The sequence below is a fragment of the Catharus ustulatus genome, chromosome 4 (assembly GCF_009819885.2).
Source record: "Catharus ustulatus isolate bCatUst1 chromosome 4, bCatUst1.pri.v2, whole genome shotgun sequence".
Taxonomy (NCBI): domain Eukaryota; kingdom Metazoa; phylum Chordata; class Aves; order Passeriformes; family Turdidae; genus Catharus; species Catharus ustulatus.
The window spans coordinates 69,025,265-69,050,383 of NC_046224.1; the positions used below are offsets into that span (position 1 = coordinate 69,025,265).

The 25,119-nt window shown below is 47.1% G+C and overlaps 1 protein-coding gene and 1 long non-coding RNA gene across 2 annotated transcripts; one reads left to right on the forward strand and one right to left on the reverse strand.

Annotated features, from left to right (window-relative positions):
• Nucleotides 1-6,231: 6,231 nt before the first annotated feature.
• On the reverse strand, nt 6,232-23,404 carry SSPN (sarcospan). Its single transcript, XM_033058946.2, has 3 exons — nt 22,872-23,404; nt 12,201-12,287; nt 6,232-7,226 (listed from the first exon to the last, which is right to left on the reverse strand). The coding sequence occupies exons 1-3, from the start codon at nt 23,190-23,192 to the stop codon at nt 6,861-6,863; spliced, it is 774 nt and encodes a 257-aa protein (XP_032914837.1). The 5' UTR covers nt 23,193-23,404; the 3' UTR covers nt 6,232-6,860.
• LOC116995870 lies at nt 9,112-12,544 on the forward strand. Its single transcript, XR_004417807.1, has 3 exons — nt 9,112-9,154; nt 10,348-10,459; nt 12,388-12,544. It is a non-coding gene; the product is annotated as an uncharacterized LOC116995870 (long non-coding RNA).
• Nucleotides 23,405-25,119: the final 1,715 nt, after the last annotated feature.

Below are 25,119 nucleotides of genomic sequence, written 5' to 3' on the forward strand. Positions count from 1 at the left end.
TACAGTAAGATGTGCCATGCTCAAAGACAAATCAAACAAATCTTATTCCTCTTCTACTCTACCTGTTTTTTTCCCCTCCAGGGGTGAGGATTTGTGGCTTCAAAGCTCTCTGAGGATGAGGAGTGGAGCAAGCCTGGCACTGAGCCCCAGCTAGAGTGAACCTTTCAAATGGGGTCAGCTTCCCCCAGGGATGAGGATGAGCCTTCATCCCCATGATCCTGCATGCCCTGCAAGCCTCTCTTGCTCAGTGCAACACCGGTGCACAGAGGCATCCCTGGTTGTTGTCTGCAGGTCCTGAATTTTCCCTTTCAGCTGTAATTTGGTGGCATTAAGACCAGGGCCTGCTGTTTCCACCACACAGAAGCCACACTTGTCACTTGGGCTAATTGCCCTTGTTGTCTATTAGCAGGGAATTGTCCTGTGGGATTTTCAAGCACTGGATCTTTGTCATTTTTTGGTAACTCGCCTTAAGCAACAGCATAATCAGTGGCTGGAGAACTCAGGAGGAGTCTCAGGAGCCAGTTTGCAAGTCATGCCTCCCATGCCTTGGCTGAGCATGGGTGGCTCACATGGAGCCCACAGAACCTGTGCCTTTTGTGGGGTCTGGGGATGATGTGCCAGGAAAGTCTTGCCTGACTGGAAAATGGACAATCAGGGGAAGGACTGAAACCTGGGTGGGGTGACCGAGAAAAGTTCTATTAGAAAGAAAGTGGAGATGCAACTTCTATTAATTCAGAAGCACCGAATTTTGCCAGCTGAGTTCCTAAAATTTCCTTTTGTGCATAAGAAGAAAAAAAAAAAAGCTGAATCCATGCAAGAAGTAGCCTCACCAGAATACATATATAGATAAATGAGTACATCCCATAAACTGCCCTCTCCCATACAGGTTACCAAATTACCTTCCTTTGGTGACAACCAAGAAGCCTGGCTGCCTGGGTCTCCACCTGAGGAAGAATTGGACAAGCTATAAAAATACACTAATTTTCACATTCCTACCCTAACAACAGTTTGGATCCTGGAAACCCGGAGTGCCTGATTTCTGGGGGTTTATTTTCTGCACGTTTTCACTGTTTCTCAGCGCGTTGGCAGGTTTGGGCAGCATAGCAGGGTGGGAGGATTTTGTATTTCCTCTTGGGTCCCTTCATGTGCGTGCTGCTCTCCTGCCTGGATTCACAAGGTGGAAGGGAAAGTGTAAATGTCTTTTCAGTGTGATTGTTCCCTAAACTATCTCCCCAAATCCCAGTGGTATCAGTAGAAATGGGGATCACTGCAGGGCTCGGTTGACTCGGGCACATTATGGATCTGAGACAGCAGCTTCCCCTGCTCTCCCTGTGTCAGTGCTGGCAGCTGTGGAACAGGAAGAAAATGTCCCAAAAAAACGATATGAGGGTGTTTTCCACACACCTCTATATGTGTGTGCAGCTCTGGCTCCAGCAGTGATGCTCCCAGGCAGCCTCATGGAAGACAGATCAGGGAAAGGATTCCTCTCATCATAGTTTCGGTGAAAGATAAATCCTACACTGAAGTGAGGAGAAATCCCTCTTCAGTTAGCTTTGGGCTAATTAAAAATAGTTCTCCTTACACTGCCACGAGAGTGAAACGGGGTTAAAACCTTGTCTCGCTCAAATATCTCATTTCCAGGACAATCAGGGCTTGTAAAGCCGAGGGCTGCCTTAATCTGAGCCACTCTCTCTATCTCCTGTAACTTGAGGTCAGCCCAGCTCTCATCAGTCATAATCCCTGTGTCTGAAGGAGAGGCAGGTACTCAAATCACCCTCTGCAGGTTATTCTCTCCTCTCAGACCGGGCTGCTGCTCACATTTGGCGGCTGAATCTCAGATGTCAGTGCCAGGCAGGGATACCTGGGTGCACCTGGGTGACTTTAGGGGAGCCTCAGCTCAATGCTGAGCCTGCAGCCAGTCGCTGCAAGCCAGCCTTAGGGGCTGCTGCATCTTTACTCCAATATAAAGATGCCTTTGTGGAGCACTGAGGTAACAAATCAAACAAATGCTCGTATCTTCTTTAAAAGGAAAGGGAAAAGAAATCGCCAGCTCCCCCAAAACAAGTTTGAGGTTTAGATGAGGCTTTCAACCATTTGCTCAGACAAAGGCATGGAGGCCAGGTGCCAGAACCAAAAGTAAAATGTACCCCAATCTTTGTAGATGCAACCACAGTTCATAATATTGGGCTACAGAGGCAATTTAGCAGAGGATAAATGCTACTGAGGAGTGGTTACTAGGGGCAGAAAGCAAAATCCCTGGGGAGGAGGAACTGTACATGAGCTATCCCCTTCTTGGAGCCCAGGTCCCGCAGTCTGTGCGTGGCCACTCAGAAATGAACTGGTGAAGATGCTGCTGGCTGAGGGTCCAGCACTGGTGTAGGGAAGCCCAGAACAGCTCTGCCCTGCCTTGGGATTTATTTACAGGCCAAGGAGGAGCAGAGATCCCGACCTGCAGCCACTGGACCGGAGGGGCCTTAAGGAGGCCTTGAGCTTCGCGCCCGGGACTGAGCTGCTGTTGTTCCTCTGTGCTTCCCTCGAATCCCCCTAAGCCAACACCCTGTGCTAAGACCGAAAAACATTTTCCAGACGCAAGCATGTGTACGTGTGTGGGTGGGTGGGGTGCAGGGGACTATGAAAATTTCAAGGCGAGGTATGACATCCTGGCTTTCTAAATATAGAGGGCCCGAGCCGCAGCTTCTCTCACATGCTAGCAGCGCGCTTTCTCTTTCAAAAGTCCCCCAGAGCAAACACTGCACTGGCTGGGAGTGTGAAAAAAGGGAGGAAAAAAAAAAATAGGAAAAAAAAAAGAAGAGTTGATTGTGCAGAGTTGTTTTTTAGGCAGAGCTCCAAGCGGTGCCCACGCAGAGCCGGCCGGGCCAGCGAGGCGCAGATGGCCGTCACATGAGGGCCGGTGGCAGCCCCAGCGTGGGACCAGGGCGCTTCCCCTTGTCCAGCAGCCCTGCCCTTCCCAGGGCAGCAGGGGAGGCACAGGGCACCAAGCCTGGCGGGGCTGAGGATGTGATGTTTTGGCTCCCCGCGTCTAGGTTCCCTTTTCGCCGCCGTTGTTGTCGCTTCGGTGCTTGCACTGCACGGCATCAAAATGCCTCAGAGCCAGGGCAAAGAGGGGGCTGCTGCTTCTCCTCTTAAAAACCCGAGCAGTTATCCATGCACCATCACTGTGTGTGTGCTTGGGGTGGAGGGGCAGGCATGACACCAGAGGGTTATGGCCTTTGGAAAAGTTCTGCAGAACTGAATTTAATTGAGACTGATGATCTCTAAGGCAAGCTATAAAATCCAGTGGAGAGTTATATCCCAGTAATAGACCCTATTAGAGGGTCTAGCACAGTCTATAGAAAGGATCTCCTCTCTATTAAATTCTCTAGGGCTTGATTTCTCATTTACACAAAGGGCCCTTTTAGCTGTGTAAAATGGCCATAAAGTAGGTGTAAAGATGATTGATGCCATCTTTACAACCCCTTTACACTGGGAAAACAGTGTAAAGTGGCCAGAGTGCAAATGAGAATCACACCTGGGTTGTGAGAGTAAATTACATGGAGCTCTCCGCAAATTCTGTGTGTCCATAGAGGTTCAATCCTACCCCTTTCAGAGGAATTCACTGGAAGATAAATTTCCCAGGTTTATAAAAAATTGTTTTCTTCTTCAATACCTCTGTCCTTTCCAAGCCTTTTAGTCCCAGCTTTTTTCCTGGTGCAATCCACATTGCCTCTGACACTGGGAAAAGGCTGGAGGTGTCTGAATATGCTGTGGTAGGTGAAAATCCTTTAATTAATACTTCCCCAGGTTCTTAATCCAAACAAAACACACATTGTAAAACCATACCTGGGGGGAAACCAGTCCCTTTTAAACCTTCTGTGTCTTTTTCTCCATCTCTTCTGTCCTAGTTTTATGCTCTTGAGATACACAAAAAGGAAATATAGAAGTTCATCTTTGCTAGATGGAAATGCCCCATATTTATTCATTAAGCATATAAACCACCAACAGAATACAAGATGAATATTGCTTTCTTCCAGAGCAAAGGGTTAAGCTGCATGGTGCTGATTAGCAAATGGGATTCGTGGCTGGAAGTGGAGGGTGAGCTGATATGGAGGTGCACAGCTTGTTAAGAGGAGCAGGCTCTGTTATCCAGACCTCTCTTCTCCTGCCTGCCAAAGGCATTTACAGCAGCTCTGTGATCATCCCCGCTGCGTCTGCCGCGCTCCAGAGCAGCCCCAGCAAATCTCAGCCCAGGGGTGAGCAGGCAGAGGCCAGGCATGGCCAGCCCAGCCCCATGCCACAGCCTCTGGGAGCTCAGCACCTGGCAGGTGCTGGGAGACAGTGAGTCAAAATGTGTGGGGGAGGCACAGGTCAGAGGATTAAGGAGACAAAGGGCAGCTCTGGTGGGAATGCTGCTGGGCCAGGGCTGGAGTGTGCACACCAAGCTATGTCCTGAACAGCAGGGATGTTTGGGATGGGATGGGATGGGATGGGATGGGATGGGATGGGATGGGATGGGATGGGATGGGATGGGATGGGATGGGATGGGATGGGATGGCAGGGAAGCGTGCCCTGCTCTGCCAGCAGAGCCTTCCTCTTGCTGTGCCAGCCATGGTGCAGTGATGAGGGTGGGAGTGGGCCCCAAAGCTCAGCTGTCATTCAGACTAACTTTGATCCCTTTCCTGCTTCTTGCTATCTTTTGTGTGGAAAGAAGATCCCACATTTTTGGCTGCAGGTGCATGGAGGGCTGAGCAGATAGGAGGATAGTACATCCCTGAGCTTCCACAGAAGTGTGGGATAGGGGACAAACCTGAGCACACCACAAGGTGAGAGGCCCCCCTGTGCACCCATCTCCAGGCAGGAGGGCCCTGGCACAGGTCTGTGAGCACCAGAGCCATGGCAGATGGGCTGGTTGCTGCTGGATCCACAGGGATGGTCCCAAGGATGAGTCTGACATCACCAGCCCCCCATCCCACTCCTCTCCTGTCTCAGCTTGCCCCAGCAGTGCCTGGGAGGCAAACTGAGGACTTTGGATGGGTGGTGACATGGGCACCTTTTCTAATGTGCTCTGCAGCCAGACTGACGAGTGGTTGTTACTTTTAGGAGAAATAAAAAAGATCATTTGGAAGCAGATCTCAAAACCCCTCATGTTATGCAGCTCCTTGCTTTGTGGCTTGGCAGAGAGCACATTGGTGATGCTCTGTCTACTCCAGAGCACTTTCCATGACTAAAACTGCAGCCCCTATACCCAGCAGTGTTCTAGGTGGGCCACAGGAGAGGCTTGATGGTCTAGCCCCTGGATGATGTGTGATCACCATATGGAAGACAGGATTTTTGGTAGGATTAGAGCCCCTTAGACAACTAGGTTTTAGCCAGTCTGGGGTTTTGACTTTTTGATGACTATTTTTGCTGCAGAAAGTTGAGTGGTTTGTTTGTTCTTTTTTCTTTGAAGCCTTATATAAATTTCATTTGCTTCCTCCTATCTAATGATTATGGCACAATTTTTCTGGCACGTGATTGCTCCACCCCACCTCAGAGACATCCTTGTTCTGGCTGGGATCGGGAAATCCCTCATCATGGCAGGGTGTGAGCACCAGTGGCTTGCTCCTGCACAGATATGGATCAGCAGGCAGTGCCAAATGCTGCCAATTAGGAATTGCTCCTAAATTTAGATGTCCATGCTGTGCAAGTGGAAATGGCAGTTCAAGGGGCAAACCAAAGTAGTTGTCTTGGTATAGGGCTAGTAAGATGTAAAGCACTTCTAGAGCTGCACATTCAGGGTGAAAAAAGCACTGCTTGAATATGCTTTGTTTTTCCATCCTCATTAAGAAATCATTATTCTGTTGCCCTCATCATTATCAAAGGTGTCTTTGGGAGACTGGCAGTCTCTTCTTGCTTCCCTCCCTCCACCCCATTTTAAAAACATTCATTGTTGCAGGGATATATCTTTCAGGGCTGTTGGCCCAACTCCACTGCTGGTGTGTAAGGCTGATTGTCTTCAGAGGAGTTACACCAAAAATGCATTTGGCCTTTTGTGCTTGGAGTATAATTGGTGGAACTGGCTAAAATCCGGGTTTGTCAACCTGCAATTAGAGCAATGTGGACATAGTTTTCAACGTGACTAGTGATTTAGGGTTCCTCTACCTTAGGAGTGCAAATCAAAGTTCCTTAAACTGATCTTGTCTCTCAAACATCAGAAATCTCCGTGAGGTCTCAAGCAGGGCCCACCAAAGAACCTTCAGTGAACATATTTGTTGTTTATTAGTAATTGGGTTAGGTAGCCTGTATCATTAATCACTCTGAAATGTTATATGTATATTTTATATGGCAGCCATCAATATATTCACTTTGGTCTCAATCTGCATTGGAAGAGGTCCTGACCTCCCTCATTACTTTCCTAAATGTTAAATTCCCATCAGGTTAGTGTGGATTACACCTAGATTACCAAGACATGATATATTCCCAAAGCATGTTCCCACTGATATAATTAAGCAGTTTGGATCAGACCCTTATCTGGTAGAAATTGGCATAGCTTCTCTGAAGGCAAGAGGGAAATGGACCCTGTTTTGTAATGGCTGTAGCCCTGCAGATGAGTTCCCAAAGATTTTATCTTTGGCTATTAAAGATGCTCTCCGGGGAGCATTTGTACAGCTGCATCTTTAGGACTCTGTGACCTCTAGCTCATCTCACAAGAGGCATTTTCTCAAGAGCAGCCGTACAAAATGCTCCTGAAATGATTGAAAGATATTCTCATTAAAGCTGTGTGAGCGTTGTTCCTCATCCAACACCTTCCAAGAGCCCATCCCTCCGTGCTGCCTGTGGTGGCAGTCCCCATTCCTGGCCACAATCCCCTGCCAGCCCAGACCCTACACTTGCTGCCCGGCGCCTTGGGCGGCCGTGAGAGGCTGGAAGCGAACGCCCACATAGAAAACCTGGTACCGGTGCTTCCACACCACAAAGCACATCAGGAGGCACACCAGGGCTGCCACCAGGTTCAGAGCCATCTGCAGAAGGAGGTACAGGCTGAGCATGCTGGTCAGGCTGCCACAGTCAGCCGTGTCCTGGTACACGAAGGTGCGGCTGAGGGGGTCCGCGGGGTCCAGTTTGCACTGGCAGGATTCCCCAAAGGTGTCACAGGTGAACTTGGTCAGCTGCAAGTAGTGGTGTGCAGCAAAAGCCACTGCCAAAACGCAGGCAACCAGAGCCAGGGCACTCAGGAGAAAATAGAGCAGCTGAAAGAAAAGGGAAAAAAAAGAAAAAAAAGTAAAATGTCGCTGTTGGGGTGGATGCAACACACAAATAGACACGCTACATTTCAGAGGGCTAATATGCCTTTATTACAACAGCATGCTGTCTTTTATACCCTCTACAAAGTTTATACTTTACTCATCGGTTACAATAGATCATTCATTGGTGTAGAACCATCTCCACCTCTGTTTTTCACAAAACTTTTCTAAAAATACTTTTCTCAGCTGCAGGTTTCTTCTTGCTTATCTCCTTCTCCTTCTTCTCTTCTTGGTCTCCAGGCCAACGGCCTTGATAAGATTCCTTTCAGAATTAAACCTTATTCATTAACCCTCTCTGGATCACAGACCAGCTGTGAACCCCCTTCCATAGTAAAACCCCTTTTTCCAGCGTCATGGAGGCTGAGGAACACCCAAGGAATGCAGCACGTGTGCTTTGCAGGAATGCATACCCGCAATGCACTGTCTGGAGTTTGGGTGCTTCAACAACTGCAAGGCTCCTTATGATGGAAAGTTCAGCAGGTCATCTCAAGAACTTGCCTTGCATGTCTTATATGAGCATTGCCTTGGAGTTTTGTGGCTTGGGGAGAGCTCCAAGGAACTGGTGTGTCTGTACATCAAGAAGCTTTATAGAGAGGGAGGGGGCATTTTCCACTCCAGTCCTACCTGCATTGACAGGAGTCAGGGTCATCAGCTGGGACGAATTAGTGCCTGGAAGCAGAGCTGAGCAGCCTGAGCCTTGGGCTGTCATCTTACCCCAGGCTGTGCTGAGCTGTAGGTGTTTTTGAGACTTTGCTCATGTGTTATTCTCAGTTTGCATGTCCAAAAAATCTGATTTATACTTGCAAATCAGGCAGTGGGGTGGCTGATCTCCCACTCATGGCCCTGTGGATGCAGCCAGCTTGTTTGCTTCCCAGGTCCCACTGTGGAATGGGAATGCAGATCACAAAAAAGCATGTCTGCTGCCAAAACCTGTCCCATAACACGAGGAACTCTTCCACAGGCATGAAAGGGCAGCAAACACCTCTCTTCCCCCAGTGCTGCAGTGTGAGAAGGACAAGGGTACCTCCACTGCTCCTCACAGCAGAGGCAGCTTAAAAATAGCTTGGCTTTTATCAAGGGTAGCTCTGCAGAGTCGACCCCCGCAAACACATGGAAACTGGCAGCAAGTTAGAGCCTCTGACACTCCAGGATTCACCTGAGAGCTTTGGATACCAGCACATATGGACTTCCCTTTGCTTTTGATAGCTGGAACTGGCAGTTGCTGTGCTGCATGCAAAATATGTGTGAATGTACATTAAAATCATGTTCTGTGTTTAGCCAAAATTGTGGTTTTTGGTTCCATTCAGCACTGTAAAAATATTTATTTTCCTTGGCATCTTATCTGTCAGACACATGGCATGGTTGGGAATCTGTTATTTTAAACAGCAGCTTCTCTCTCTCTTCTCTCTTAACCTCAATACTGCAAGCAAAATATCAATATAAAAGCATTTTTTTATGACCTTGAAACTCCAAGTATGGATGTCTTGATAAAATTCACACTCCTGGTGTATTTGTCTTATATCTACAGTGTGAATCAATCTTCTGTTTGGTTGCCAGCTTGGAAAAAAATATTTGGGATTATTGCAGGTCCTGAAGCACTGCGTCTCCCCCTCATATCACCAAATTCTTACTGAAAGATCTGAGTCTCCAAGACTTGGCTGCTATTAAATTTAATGACTTCCCCCATGGCCTTGAACCAAGGGAAGCTTCAAAATGAGGGTGGCTCTTACTAAACACAATTACTTTGTCCTCACAGCTTTCAAGGGAAGGGTCCATGGGAAAGGTGAAGCTGGAAAATGGGGCGACCTCCTCATGTGAATCATACAAAAGATGGAGTGCTGCTGACTGATGGACTCCCTCCAAACCAAGATGTGGTAATTCAAAAGCCAATGGCATTGTTTTCAAGGAGGGTGTGAATGTGTTCGATGGGAAAAACAGAAAATGGACAAACTTTGGTTGTTCTGTGATCTAGAGGTGCTGGTGGAAGTCCCTGGATTCAGCCCAGTAGAAGACAGAATCAGGCTTTCCTAATAGATGAGAAACTAAGCCAAGACCATGTGCTTGATTGTCCCTTGGTAGGTATTTTATTTAGCTGCCAACTTCTATCCAAAGGACACAACAGCCTAATCTATGCTCCAGGTACTGTAAGGGAGAATTTGTCTGTTGTGTTCCTAAAGGGAAGGAAGTCTCAGAATCTGAAAACACAGGCAGCTCTTTTGATAATCCTTGGAGGAGAAGGGAGATGCATGGGGGACACAGGGCAATTTCCAAAAAGCTTATTATTCTCACAAGATGTTTGCAGAGGAATCTCTCTGCGAGCTGCTGAAACTGAACACGTTTCCAAATATTAAAGGTGAGCCAATGCAAACACTGCCTCTGAGGGAGCACAAGTGAGTGCTGAGATTCTATCAGCAGATTAATCACATGCCAGACCTGGAGGCAACTTCAGCATCACGAATGCAATTGCGTGGTGGGCTCTGCCCAGGAACCAGGACTTGCCTCTGGAAAACTGTTTTTTAACAGCTTCAGAGAGATAGGCATTGCAATTGATGCTTAAATAGAAGGCGAAAAGGGAAGTGGGGAGAGACAGTGTACGATGAGGTCAGAGCATGGCAGCTCATCCTCCTTCGTGTTCCCCATGAGGAAGAGACATTTTAGCAATATTTACTGGCAATCATTTTCCTTCGTGACTAAAATGAAATAAGTAACAGGAAGGTAGATGAAGTTCCTCATGGAAAAGGCTCCTCATAGTTGTCAGAGGTGAAAGCAGAGGGGTTTGCAGGAATATGAACCGTGGTGTGTCACGGCATGGGCTGGGCATGTGGGAGCAGAGGGTGTCACTGCCCCAGAGCAGGACCACAGGGAGAGATCTGTCAGATGTCACACAGAGCCCAGGAAGCCCACAGGATGGCTCAAATTGTCCTGTGTGGCACTGTCTGTTGCTGTCCCTCTGAAGGGCACAGGCACCCTCCCTTTCTCAGGGACACATGGCGTGCTGCGGGTACCCACAGCAGCCTCGGGAAGGGACGTCTGCCGAAAGCAGCTCTCACACCTCCTTCTTTCACAGGATCCAGGGCTCGTGCAAGTGTGAAATGAGAGAAGCAACTGCCAAGAGGGAGGAAGGCAGAGAGGACTGCACAGGTCTCCTGTTTTCCACCCCGAGGGAGTCGCTCGCAGTGGTCAGTGTCACCTTGGGGGTTCACCCAAATCCAGGTCTCTGTGTGTGTGTGTGGTCCTCTCACTGTGATCCTTGGGCAAGGGACTTTAATCCACTCCAGGGAAGTTCAGCCAAGATTTTCCTGTAGGATGATGCTTGGCTGATGGGAACCAGCCTCCAGTGTGAGGGCAGACCCCGTAAGGAGCAGATTGGGCTGAACCCAACTGCAGCGCTTGATGAAGCATCAGGCCCTCAAGGAGAAAAGAACAACCCTCTGAACAATCTGTCTCATGACTGCAATCTTGCATCCTCAGCCTTGTCATAGCTAATGCTCATTTTTAGTTCAGAGACAGCCTTTAAGTGAAATTCAAAGATTTGAGAAGTGATACTGGAGATGTAGATGAGTCCTGTGTGATCAAAGCCCTGGAGGAGAGTTTTAACTCCTACTTTGTTAAAATAGGTATGAGCCCTGCAGACAGAAGTCATTTGTCCTGTTATCCCAAACTGTGGGATAACAGCTCCCAGCAGGGACGTGAGACAGGAGAGGTGAACAACCTCGGAATGACTGAGTTCTGTGGGATGCTGCTCTAGAAAATGTGGGAAGGGGGATTTTGGGGAGGAGGGTGCCTTGGGTAAGCAGTCCATGGGCTATTGAGTGAACCAGGGAGATTTAAGCTCTAATTCTGCCGGGTGACAAGGAATGGCCCGTTTTACATCACCTCGGGAGCAATTCCAAAATGTCTATTTTCCTACAGGGAACACATTCCTTACCGTCAGGGTGGGTAGCAGAGACATTCCCAACAGGAGGGATGGATGACTCCCTTCCTGCCTGGATGCCAAACTCAATTTAATGGAGTTTAATTGAATTTAAATTCAGGCAATAAAAAGCCTGGCGTGGCAGCCCCCGCCCATCCCAGTAACCTTCCTTGGGGGCAGAGAGGTGACAGGGGGGACAATGTAGAGGCAGCCACAGGGCAGGCACAATTGTTCTTCTCCCTTTCTTTCCTTAAGTACGGGAGAAGCTCGAGAAAGACACAAAAGACACACCAGGGTCTAATTTCTAAGGGAGGATGGATGCCAGGGTTTGAAAAGCTGCTCCTTGCATTTTGTTTCCTTTTTCCAGTTAATAATCACTGTTATTTTGTGCTGCTTGCGTCGGTATTTTTCTGTTATTATGTGTCTGCAAAATATTAAGAGCCCTGAAAACTACAATAATAAGGAAAAATAGCCCAGGAAAAATGGTGTTAAAAACAAGCATTGCTCTTCTAGTTGCTCACCAGTGTCAGCAAAGCAGTTTTGGAGACAAAGGTGGGGTATGGTGCAGTTCCTGCAGTGCTCAGATGGGAATTTGCTCTGTGGGAGAATGCATGTCCCCATGCTTTCCCAGTACTTTCCCATTAAATATTAAAACTTAGTTTAAGTGGGCTCATTTTATGCCACTCTACTTCTTATCTTGCTCACTATCTCCACTTAATCTGCTTAAAATCTCTGAACTCTTCCCAGATTGTTCCAGCTTTGTATATGTTCCTAAAACGTGGTGAATAAAATAGTATCTTGTTCTGATTTGAAGTGTTATTAGAGAAAACCATTCCTGCATTTCAGTTGTATTTTCACTTCTTTTCCTGCGGTCTTAAAAATCTCTCTTATAGCAGCTTTTCTGATTATATTTAATGACATGAGAAGCAAAAAAAGCAAAAAACAAAAACAAAACCGAACAAAAACAACAACAACAACCAAAAAAAATTTAAGAAATGTGAAGGTACCTTCACTGTGAACTGTGCACATGTCTTCTCGTCGGGTTGGTACGAAATACAAAGCAGAACAAATCCCACTAAGGCCACCACACAGACCTGCAAGGGAAGAGATGTAAAATGTGTCAAGGTTAAAAAAACCCTACAAAACACAATTTTTTTTTCCCCCCCAAGCCAAGACATATTTCTGTGTTTGCAGGACCATAACTCAAGAAGCAGTGTGGAAGCAAAGTCATCAAATACACAGCACAGCAACAGCCCCCAGGATGTGTGGTGAGTTTTTGCCCGTACAACCATCAAAAAAGAGCAGAAAGCTTCTGAAATTTGGCTTGCAATCCCAAAGAGCACCATCCTATGTGGATCTGCGTGCTGACAGGGATTTTCTGTCACCCATGCAAGTTTTAAATCATTAAACCATGGCTGCCACGGGGTAAGAAGCAGCAGAGTATATTGCAGAGGTTTTCACCCTCTTCTGGAGTGGACACCTTAGTAAAGAAAATATCCATCTCCCCTGCAATCTGGAACTGTGTTTTAACCCTTTGGCAGTAATTGCTGAAGGTTAAAAGTAATGGAAAACTATTGGCACACTTGTTTATTCATTTAGCTGTCTTTATCATTAATTCTGGATTTATCTGTAGGAGCAGGTCAGCTCACAGGCTGGCATTTTCCAGGTAAGAAGAGGAGATCCTGCTCTGAGGAACCAGCCCAATAAATGTGATTTGCTTCTTTGTGTTTAGAAAACACAGTGTGTCCCCACACTGTGCTAAGCACTCCAGTCAAGGGCCCTTCTCTCCCAGTTTTTGGAAGATCAGTGAGCAAACCTCCCAGGAGGGCTTAGGAGCAGCAGACTGATGGTTTTTGGCAGTGGATAAAGGAGTTGGGTACCCAGACACCAGGTACTCTGTGGATGTGGGCATGAGAGAGGTTGCTGGTAGCTGGAGCTGTGTTTGGAGGAATCTGTGCCTGTTTGAGCTGCCTTGGAAAAACAGGGGAGTTGATGGCATGCACGTGTTTTTAAATCACAAATCACACCTTTAAAAGCCATTTTAGGTGTGATAAGCCTTAGTGGGGACTTTGGATGGGATCAGGCACTGTCCTTTCAGAGGTCCTCTCTACAATCAGGGCCAGCAGCAAGTTTTGCCTCCCTGCTAGGAGCATCTTGGTTATAGATGACAGCTATTAAATTCTCAGTGACTACAGCAAGATTCTATTTATTTTTTTTTTTACCCTGTCCATTTTCCTTCTGAAGTTTGGAAGAGTTGTCCTTAATTTGAGGCTTTCTACTTTCCTGGAGCAGTGGGGTTTGCCCTCTTTGGCCAGAGCCACATGTGAGCTGCCTTTGCCAAGGTGGGGCTATGCCATGGAGATGCCTGCAGGAGTGTGGGGCTCCATCACAGCCCCATCCCCACCTGCATGCCCTGCAAGTGCTGCTCACATCCAGATTTCCAGCTCCACAGGGAGCTTGACCTGCAGTAAAAGATGTCCAGCTGTCCTTTTGGACAGCAATGGATAAACATGTTCTTTTATGATCTGTTGCAGAAAGCATCAAACTTTTTGCATCTGAATTGCTGGTGCAGCCCTGCAAAGGAGAAGTGCCTCCCAACACACTCAGAGCCATGTCCCTCAAGCACCTGGGCCATTAGTAACACTTTTACCCATGAAGTTTTATTTCATGTCATTTCAGTGGGACATGAATAGGAAGAACCGCCCGAGAACATTTCTAAAGAATGCGTCAGTATTATTTACTCCTTTTCATGTCATGTGTATTTATATTCTGGTCCTGTGACTTACACACGGCCTCCAATTTATTTGTTTCTTTCTTTTTATTGTTGACAGCCATAGCTGACAGGGTTGTCTGGGGAAAAAACAACCTTTCTCGTCAAAGGTCCTTCAGTGCTGGGGTTTTTTTTGCCCTGTAGTGCTTCTGTGTGACTCAACCATGTTTTATTTCTCAGGATTAATTGCCTGTGTCCTTGGTCCCTTGCACTGCATATTAATCTTTTAATTCAATTAACATGCCCATAAAACTTAGATCTTAAGAGATCCTATTGCTGAGGATATCCACATAATAAACTCCCAGAAGTGACTGTAATGGCTGAAGGAGAAAACCTGCAGCAAGAACTAAAAAAAAAAAAAAAGCTTACACACACTGCTTAACATCATATCCCCAAATTCCCAAATTCATGACAAATCACAGGGGCTCCTCACATCAAAGCTGGACCTAAGTATTTTCAGGATCTGGTGCTGAAGGATCTTGTTATGAGCAACAAATCAAATTTTCTTTGCTTCAACTACACTGGTGGGCATTTACACTTGCGTGGACTGAGAGCCAGATTTGCCTCCAGGTGACTGCCATGAGACATCATGGGACTGTTCCCACTGCCTCCTTCCCCTCCCATTTAACCACAGAAGGCCACAGAGCTGCATTCATCTCCAATGCTGGAATTTTCCCTCTGCCATCAAGTGCCTTGGACAGCTTTTGCAAAACTCCTGCTGGCTTCACACGCGGCAGGATCAGAACTCCCTCTTCAGAAAGATTCCCGTACAAAGGGCTATCAGTTAAAAGGAGCTCCATTCCTCCACATGCTTTCTAAAGGTCCTCTGGGATTTAAATAATATACTCAGGGACACTTGAAGAGGCACATTTGTAGAGAGGTATTTATAAAGGATTACACTGGGTCAGGATGCCGGCAAGTCTTGGCCAGGATATTTCAGAAAGCTTAAGTTGTTGGTTTTTTGTTTTTGTAACAATATAGTAACTTTTTTTTTTTCTTTTTAAACCAGAGATGTGTGTTTTTCTAAGTGGCAGTAAAAAATAACGTGGCTGAGAATTATGACCCACATATGTTTAACATTTCAGCTCTTTAAAGGTAAATTCACTCCTTGGAGGAAACCAAAGCGTGGGACGTTTATATAGAAAACAGCTTTGTGCTGCTATTTTATACATTATTAATAGATCAGCTTTGAATTACACCTGTGAAGTGTAACAGAATAACTATAAAAACCCACTGGTAAGTATTTTTTAGGAGCCTCTAAGTAACTATAACAGCTGCAGGCATGTTACAGGTGCTGCTGATGCTGATTGCTAAGCAGCATTAGGTAATCCTGCATCCTGGTGCTGCAACAGCCACTGCCGCATCCCAGTGTGAAGCACACATTTCCCATGGCTTATTGACTGAGCACACAACATAAAATGCAATTGAATCCACTTCAGCACGTGCTTGCCACCAATCGATGTGCATTTGTTACACAAATAAAACAGATTCTCTGAGACCTGCAGGACAGAACTTACTTAGATCAGCTCTGGTCAACTGTTATCCAGAAATCCAGGAATTTGCATTTCTGTGCATATTTCAACTCGAGTTTATTTCAAGATCCTACCTCAAAATTTCCATATGGACTAACACACCCCTTGCTGAATAGGTAGTGACGTGAAAGGTTATCCAAGGGAAGAATTTAATTTTGGGAAGCGCTGCCTAGAAAAAGACCCAAATGTGATACAGAAGCATTTAGAAAAGGTAAAGATTTCATTTTGCTCAAGGCGTACCCTGTGAAATCCCCTCAGTTCACAACCCAAGAGAACAGCTATTTACTAACATTAGCTGAAGAACTTAAATATTTAGGCTGTACAAAATTTTTAATAATTTTGGGGGAAGCAGTAGACATTCCTCCCATTGGACAGGAACACCTCAGGGCTGAAAAGTGATTTAAGAATTATTCTTTCTTAAAGCCATACTGAAAATAGGAGGAGAAATTTTCCAGCTTGCTCCCACCCCAAAGAGAGCGGGAACTTGTTGCCATGTTATCCCAATCTGCAAGGATTCAGCACAAGGTGTACAAGGAGCACAAGGACACCACGTGGCAGGGATGAGGAAGGTTGTGTGTAATTAGGGGAAATACGAACACGTAGGGCACAAATTTCCGCTGTGGTTCGCACTCATTATCTTTGCACGCTGACATATTCATGTGGTTTGCTTTATTCCGACAGATTTCAAAACCACAGATTGCTCTAATCTGTCTCCATCTCTCCCTTGTATGCTTGTGAAACTGGTTTTCCTTTTGTTATTGCTACAATTTTTAGGCCAAATGTAGAATAGGTGGCTTTCTCTGGCGAGCTACCTCCTACTCAGAGCATCTTGAAAAACTTGGCTGGTAAAGCAGGAGGGTTGGGAACATCCACCAAGAAATGAAGGCAGGAGACAAAAACCTGGCCCTAAGGAGCATCTCGGCTCTGTGCCACATCACAAGGCTGCAAATACTCACAAAGACACAGTATAGCTCTTTCCATTTGGCTTAGTGAGAACCTCCTGCCACAGTTTTTAGGGGCAGAAAGCAAACACACTGCAGGACAGAATCTCTCCCAGGTACAGCTTGCAATGCCACGCAGCACACAGCACACTGCTGAGGCCCACAGGAGGACTCTTCCTATTTAGTAAGAATTCAAACTCAAACTTCAGGAGGAAAATTGCTGTTAATAATTGCTGCTCCATAATTTCCATCGTGGGGAAGGTATTTTGTAGTTGCTCACTTGGAGGCAATGGGAATCTTTTGTTTTTAGGGACACAGATAAAGAATGATCTCTTGCAGCTAACTCTGGAGTTTCTGGCTCTCCCTCACAGGTGATACTTGGCTTGATGGTTCTCCCAGCTTATCAGACACAGCAAGGTTTAGCTCCTCTCTACACCTTTGGAGAATCCACTTCATCCACCAAACCTAACACTCCCACTGGAGAGTGATTTTGCTGCAGGAAAGAACCTGTCCCTCTTGGCTTTGCCATCATAAACCTGGCTCACCTCTGGTGCCAGACATCTCTACGTGTGTAGAGCACTGAAGTTCATTTGCTTTATGAGGTTGGAGGAAGCTGTGATGAAAGTGGGTGCTGCAGGCAGCTTTCACTGCCAGCTTTCATCAGCCTCAGGTCAGCCTGGGTCTCACTGTCACATGAAAGAAAGAGGCCAGTCTGCAACACAGAGGTACTGTGCCCGAATTTTTTTTCACCCCTTATAGACTTCTTGTTAAATTTGAGGACAGTTTAGTTGCATATAAGTTACTTCCAGAAATAATATCTATAATAATAATAATGACAAACATGTAGACTGTGGTTGGAGGCAAAGGCCATCATCATCTAGGAAATCACTATTTTAGCAGCCATAAACCCCACAATAATTGCCCATCCCTGCCACCTACAGAATAAAATAATGATATCTTTACCACAGGCCCCTTCAAGCCATGCAGTAACAGCCCCTGGCAAACCCACAGCTTTCTCATAAATCCTGTAAAGTCATCAAAACTCTGCAAGAGCATCCACAATCAAATGAAATGCTATTTTTTCCATAATGATCTTTGCTGTTTAGGTCAGTTGCTCATCACTTGTGCTAAGGTAAGATTTAATTCCCCCAGCAAAGGCTACAATCACTTACACAGCCAGGACATGCAGCAGCAGTCCATTGCTGCTGTTAAGCCAGAAATACAGTCCTGGCTGAACAAATGCCTGAGGGATCAAAAAAATAAAATAAGATTCAGAGTTCCCAGAGCCAGCAGTGATTTTCAGCCTGACAAGTGCAGCATGGATGAGAGTACTCATGAACACCACTCATGGTTTGGGGTGTGCCTGTGACCCAGGCTGGGGAAACCTGTTTGATATCCCTCTCCAAATATTACCTAGGCTTTTTGCAAAAATTCCAGCCAGGAATTCTGCAGCTGAACTGTAGGCTAAGCCACAGAGGGCTCCAGGATTCAGACACAGGTATCAGACACACCTCAGGTGTGCAGTTCCCTTCTCAAATCATTCCTTCAGAATGTTTGAACATTTCTCCCCATCCAAGTTTTCCACTCTACACCTGAGCAAAAGGAAAGTGTGGATTTCAGTTAATCAGAGGATGAGATTTAATGGCAGAGGGTTCTGAAGAATCCTGCTCTGGTGCTACACACAGCTCTAAACAAGCACTGACCTCTTCCTCAAGGCAGTCCTCCTTCAAACTGTTTGATGTTTGCCCATGGCTAATTGATGCTAGCCTGTACCAAGAAAATATGGATGCCTGCATGGCTTTTTGATGGCTACTTAGATGGCATCAGGTTTTAAGAGCCACCTTTCTGTTAGAAATTGAAAACAGTTTAGTTAAAAACAAGCAAAAGTTATCGAGACATAAGCATTTCTGACTCCAGGTAAATGAAGGTCGACTAAGCTGCTTTTTCAGCTAAAAGTCTGCCTGCTTTTTGCACCACACAGCCCCACATCAGCCTCACCTCCACCAGGGTAGAGAAGCCAATGCTTGAGCGCTGATGCCAAAAAGCCACAAGCCACAGCCACCCCTTGAGTAAAGATCAGGGACCCTCTGGCCTGGGGAAGCACCTGGGGAGATGGAGAAGGGCTGGAGCAAGGAGAAATGTCAGAGCTTCTGGGCTGGGGGCTCAGCCCAAGGCAGATTTTTTGGGGTGCTTTTTGCAATAAAATCAGCTGGAGCCACAGTTGCTGCCTCGAGCTGCTCGTGAATCAGATTTTTTTAAATGTTTATAGAAGTCCTAATTATGAACATCTATACATATACCTTTAAAATAACTTCCTGGCAGAAATAATAAACACCCTAGATAATGATTTCTGATGAGCACTTCTGTAACTTTCTTAACTCCCTGAGTCTGCAAAACAGGGCTGAAAAGGGAACTTGCCCAAGAAAACTCTGATACTCTCCACTTTTGATTGCAGTGGAAATAATCCAAAGTAGGTTTTTCAAGGAGAAATACATCGTTACTTCTTCTGGGTGTCAAAAGGCCACAAGCTAATGAAAAAGAATGAAAAGGACACCATTCATATCTACTGTCTCTGCAACACTTTTCATCCCAGGATCTCAAAGCAAGGGGTGACGGATGGCCACTATTAACCCCACTTTGCAGGGGAAATAGCAAAGTCTTAGCAAGGTTAAGTAACTTGCCCAAACCTATGCACCAAGCCAGTGGCAAGACACAGGAAGAAATAAAGCCCTGCACTCATGAGTGGATTTGTGAAGAGTTTGTCCAAGCTCCTGCAAAGCAGCAAGAAGGAAAAGACTGCCAGGGAGTCCAGCCTGCAGTTTGGGAAGCTCAGGACAGGTCTCACAGACAACTGCTTCAGACCTGGTCATCTTCACTGGAACTGGCTCCAGGCAAGTGAAACAAATGCTGCCCTCACTGCTTTCAACTGCATTTATGTGCCTGTCCTTAGCAATGGGAGAGAGGCTTTTTATGGGGATTAAGTTGCTGAAGCTGAAGTAGAAGTGGTAAATCCCCTAGGCTCCATGGTTTCTGTCCATAAAATTTTCTTTTGGTTTCTGACCCATGGCCCCACACGTTTGGGACTAAATGCATTTTGGTTTTAACTGAGTTTTAATTGGTTTTCATGGCTCTTGGTGCAATGCAAGCTGCATGGTTTCCTTCTGCAGGGGCTCAGGAGGGAAGGGATGATGCTGTGGGAAGGGAGCCCTGCAGGCTTGGAACCCTCCTCCACTCCCTGCCAGAGGATCACTGGCTACATTTATTCCCCAGGATGGTGATCCCAATCCCTGGCCTGCTCCAGCCTCACAAACTACACAGTCAGGTTTTGAACCCATTTAATTCAGACTGCCTTGCCTGGTTTTCCTCGCTAGCATTTTCCACTGACTGCTCCTCTAAAAACAGTTCCTTTCCATTCATGGTAATGCACTGAAGCACTTGATTTTCACCAAGGAATGGTGTCACCATTTTGCCACTAACAAAGAAGAAAAAAAAAAACAGCTTTCAATCAATCAGGGTCTATTTAACACATTAGTAATTTTCCTTCATTTTTCTGTCATCCTGCATTAACAGCCATGGGGTCAAATCCAGCCTGGTGTAATTCCAAAGGAGTAACACCAGGAATGAGCTTCCCTCATTATATCTAATGTTGCTAAAAAGGTCTCAATAATAGATTTTTTTAAAGTTCTTGATTCAGAATGCTAATCAAGTATTCCTTTAAAATGAGCACTTGAGTGGGATGCTACTAAAACAAATATGCTCTGGTATTTTACACCACATCTTTCTGTCCTGTTGCTCATTTCTCTGTGAATAGATGAGTTTTGGGGAAATCACTTTCTGCTATGAGGTTTGCTCTTGAGCAGCACATGGGTCATCCATCCCCTATCTAACACCTTCCATGCAGCCCAAAAACCAGCCCACAGGACATGTGGCTACACGCAGGTCCTAGCCAAGGGCTCTTCATGGATCAGTTTTCCCCAGCTCTCCAGACACCAGTCTCCACCTCAGCTCACCAGCAGCACTCTGTGACTGCACACCTGGAATTTCCAGCTCAGCAGCTTCTGGCCATCTCCACCTGATGTCCCAGGGCACCAAGTCCCTCCATGGAGATACCACAGCACAGGAACAAAGCAAATGCAGCACCATGTGGCACCTCCCGCATTTTGCCCCTACTGCTGTGGTACCACTGCCAATGCTCCACTCAGGCTCTGCTGCTGGGAGCTCTGGGGCTGCCCCACCACTTCATCCTCTCCTTTCGAGCCCCAGTTTCCTTTTCACTTCCCCCTGACCTGCTGCCAGATTCCTCCTTCACTTCTGCTCTGGGCTGGGGGTACAGGACAGCAGCGTGGTCGCCCAGGAGCCTGCCCAGTCCCTGTCATCACCCTGAGGCTAAACAGAGGGGCACCAAAAGCCAATTTGAGCCAGGGAGGAATCAAACCACGCTCGAGTGTGTTGGTGACTCAACATGTCACCAAGTCCCCCAGGTGAGAGTCACCATCTGACTCAGAGTGTAGGTGCAGTCACCCTTCCCTATGGGGCACCCACAGCCCGCTCTGCTCCTCCCCACAGCCAGGGCACCCTGCAACGTGAACCAAACCTCCCACAGCCCCAGGAAATGTTCCCCCAGGGATTACCCTGGCTGGTGAGTACAGAACATAACCACCAACCACAGCTGAAAGATGAGTCCTGCTCCAAGTGAGGAATTAGCTCAGGAACACACATGGAGAATTATTCCTGATTTTCAGGGGCGGGAGCTCTGAAGTGACTGAGCTTTGCCTCATGTGGGCATCTAAATGTCACTACTGCTGGCAGCTGCTGCTAAAAACAACAGGGGTTAGAGCTCTGTTTTCAGAAAGCAGAGACTTTGGTGGGGTTTCAGGCCTCCCCAAGGGAAGCCAGCCATTTGTGGATGTCACAGATGAATGGTGCTTGGGCACTGATGACATTCACACGGACCAGGGGCTGCTTCCTGGCATTTCTCATATCCCTGGCTGTACATTAGTTCAGTCCAGCTCACTCCTTCCCCAGTTTTTTCTAGTGAAAAAGTTATTTCAAACCTTTGATAGCAACAGTGCTGTCTGGAAAAGACATAATCTGACCTCCAGAATCCTCAAAATGAATAGCAAGAGTGAACATGCCCCATATTGCTATTTTATCATCTATATTCCCCCCTGGTTTGTAACAGCCAAAACTTCCCAGGAGGAAATTCCTCTTCCAAGCAAGGACAGGCTCCTGCTGCACAAAACACCACTAAACTCTTGGAGAAACATGAAGAGATGAGTCAGAGGAGCTCTTCCTCTGGGAGCTCAGGCCCTGCTCCTTCCACCCTTTGAAGGGATGCCTAGCAGGATTAACACAGCAAACCCCAGCAAGTTCAGATGCTCAGATAATCTTCTAGCAACAAATTACATTTACAGAAGATGCTCCCATTGCTATTCAGCACTTTGAGAAATCTTCTAAGTACCTAAACACAAATCTATTTGCTAGGAATTCTTACAGCCTGGCAACACCCAGAACTGTACTAACACATCAGGGCGTATTTTCAGCACATATTTTCCTGAAATTTGCTTCCTAAGGAAGAAGCCTGCATGCTCCATTATATCCATGGCCTATCCCAGGCTCATAATCACTGACCCTGTTCCTCCACAAGCAAACCTCAGGTCCCCAAGCCCACAGCCAGCAGAGTCACACCACAGATGTCACCACACACCCTGTCCCCACTTTTGCAGGGGTGGGGAACAACCCAGGCTTCCCCAGCAGGGATAGCTCTGATTTACACCCAGCAGGATGCTCTCTCTGCCCAGCTCCCCCAGCCCACGCAGCCAGGCTGAGTGTCACTCCAAAGTGACTTGGCAGGAGCCACCAGCAGGCCTTGGGAAGGGCTCCCTGTCCCTGCCAGTTCCACCATGCCATCCCCTTCCCATGGCCACGTGCAGTCAGGAGCAGCAGCAGGAAGAGGGTTAAATCCCAGCAGCTCTCCAGCACAGCACAGCAAGGAAGCTCCAGAGACAGACATTGCTCTCTCTGCCCAGCTCAAAGTCATGAGTTACAGAGCTATGCTCTCACTTCCAAAACCTGATGGTTATGGTTTGGTGGGCAAAGAGGGTAGGCAGTGCAAGAAATTAACAATTTTTTCAGCACCACCAGGCAGGAGTTCACTGCAAAGCACAAGCTAATACATACATCCAATGAGCAGCAACCCTGTATTTTATTTCACGTCTGTTGGGTATTGCAGGGAAAAATACGAAAGGCTCTGTTATTCTGCAGCAGCGGTTTTCCTTGGGAAAGTACAGCCAGACACTTAATCCCAGGAATATTTATAGTTAGCATAACCCAAATGGTGTTGTGCATGCAGTTGGTTAGTCTAAAGTGGAGCGTCATGCAGCTTGCATTAATGCTGGCAAAGGCACTTTAGGGAGAAACAGACTTTATGCTTACAATTATCCCAGCCCAATATGGAGTGTCTCTGACTAGCAGAGAGGAACTGATGCCTGCCATAAGGAAGCCCAGCACTGTTACAGAGGTGCCTAACGCCAGCTGCAGCAACGCAAACAGCAGCGGGAAGCGGCAGCCACAACAAGTGTGGGATTCCTCCTCCTGGCCACTTTTGGGATCCCCCTTGGCTTTCTTCTGCTTCTTCTTCTTCACCGCGGACTCCTGCGTCGAGTCGGTGCTTTTCTCCCCTCCGGGTGCCTTCCCTGTCTGGCTCTGGCTATTCGGGGACGTGCTGCGCCTGGCTTTCTTCTCCTCCTTTCCCATGCCGGCGGATTTTTGGCTTTCAGGCGCGTGTGTGTGCGCGCACGCCGACGGGGGTGCGAGTTTTCTGCCCCCCGAAAAGCTTCGCTTTGTGCCGGCTGAGTTGTTGCTGGTATTTGAATCGGAGAGGCTGAACAAATATGGAAAACATTTGGAAGCGGATTGTCAGAGCTCCGAAATGCCACATATAGCCCGGAGAAGGGGGGGATGCCAGGGGGGTAGCGCACTGCCAACGAGCCGGCGCCGGCTGCGCGCACCGGGATGCGCTCGCACGGCTCCACAGGTGCGCTCGGGCACCAGCGAACAGCAGGAATTCCGCACTGCCTGCAGGGCAATCTGCCTCGCCAAGGAGCAGGCAGGCAGGAGCTCATGGCACTGTGGCTCCCCTGTGGTTAGGATGCAGCACCGTGCTCATCCCACACCTTAAATAGGTGCGTAAAAAGGGGGGGAATGACGAAATTAATACAAATGAAAATACTAGTTAATGTCCTGGGGAGCCAAAAAGGGTCCTGTCTCTGCCCAAAAGTTGCTAACAAAGTTTGATGATGAGGCAGATGGAGCAGCAGTGAGGACTGGTGCTTCTGGGCAGGCAGAGTGTGGAGCGAACATCTGCTGAGCATGTTTCCAGGGCTGCAAGTTATCCACACTGGGAAGATTGTCTATGTTACCTAAAAGACAGAGGGATGTCTTATTGTGGACATATGGCCACTTTGTCCATATGTGGCGCTGGTGCTTGGAGACAGCACGGCAACAGAAGTGGTGGAATTTCTCATGAAATACTCAGAAATTGCTCTGTGGCTGAATCTAGCTCTGGGAGTCCTCTCAGACACTGGAGGGGCTTAGCCAAGGAGGTGCCAGCAGGACTGGGGTCTGCAGAGACTGAATTCTGGCTCTGTGAAGAGGAGGAAGAAAGAAGAGGTGGGTGCTGAGCAGTGCTCTGCCAGCTGCCCTGAGTTCAGCCAGGCCACGGTGCCCAAATCCTGCGAGAGAAAACCAAGGGAAGCAAGGAGGCAGTGGGAAGCTTGTGCTTAGCTCAGGCCAGAGGAATTACTCAAAAGCTTAGGAGTAAACAGGTGCTTAAATGCTTTGCTGGCCCAGGGCCGAGTTGTAGAGCCTGATACATGGCACTGCTCCGTGCGTGCAGCTCCCGTGTCCCTGCTGGCACAGGGACACCCTGAGGACACGGGTGTTTGTGCTGCCGCCCCACAGACACCAAAGAGAGAAGCTCAAATGGACCAGGCAGCTCTGACCCCACCACGGAGCTGTTGCAGCTTTTTTCCTTTCCACAGAAGCAGGCAGCAGGAGCAAAGCGCTGGGAGGAGTGGGGCAGGTGGAAAGAAGACATCAGAGACTGGAGAATCCCCCACCAAAATCGCCTTTGGGTGTGGCAGAGCGGTTCAGCTGGGATTGGCCAAAATGCTGAGGTACTCTGAGAGGATCTTGCAGATGCTGGTAGAGCATCGAGGAAATATTTCCTCTGACACACACTGGCAGTGCCTTCTGAGAAACTCTATTTCCAGCTCTTTATGGCATTTAACAGCAATGAACTGTGTCCTCTGTATTAATAAATTATGATGTCACTTTGTTTTATGGATTAAGCAGTATCCTCTGGTTATTTATAATGCCAAACGGATGAAAGAAAACTAGAAACAAAGTGGCTTCAGATGCTTTCTGTGCAGTCTCGTGCTACATCCATGGAGTGATATTGAGATATATTGTTCAAAAAATGGAAGAGGAAAATAAGAGGTGAAAAAAATTGGAAAAAAATCCTTCTCCTCTAGTCACGTGTACAGTACCATGTTTTCACAGTTTCCCACCAAGATGTTTTGTCACTATCATTCACTTTTAAAAATATCCTTACAATAACTTGCACTCACTGGTGTATCTTGCCTCTCAAAGCCACACAAAATTATATTTAACCACAGCTTTG

What these genes read in the sequence shown, in the direction of transcription:
- SSPN (XM_033058946.2), bottom strand. Translation starts at nt 23,192, where the DNA reads ATGGGAAAGGAGGAGAAGAAAGCCAGGCGCAGCACGTCCCCGAATAGC. An exon ending in CATATTGGGCTGGGATAATT is followed by an intron (nt 12,288 to 22,871) that starts GTAAGCATAAAG and finishes CTTCCCTTGCAG; the next exon opens with GTCTGTGTGGTGGCCTTAGT. An exon ending in GTGCACAGTTCACAGTGAAG is followed by an intron (nt 7,227 to 12,200) that starts GTACCTTCACAT and finishes CTTTTCTTTCAG; the next exon opens with CTGCTCTATTTTCTCCTGAG.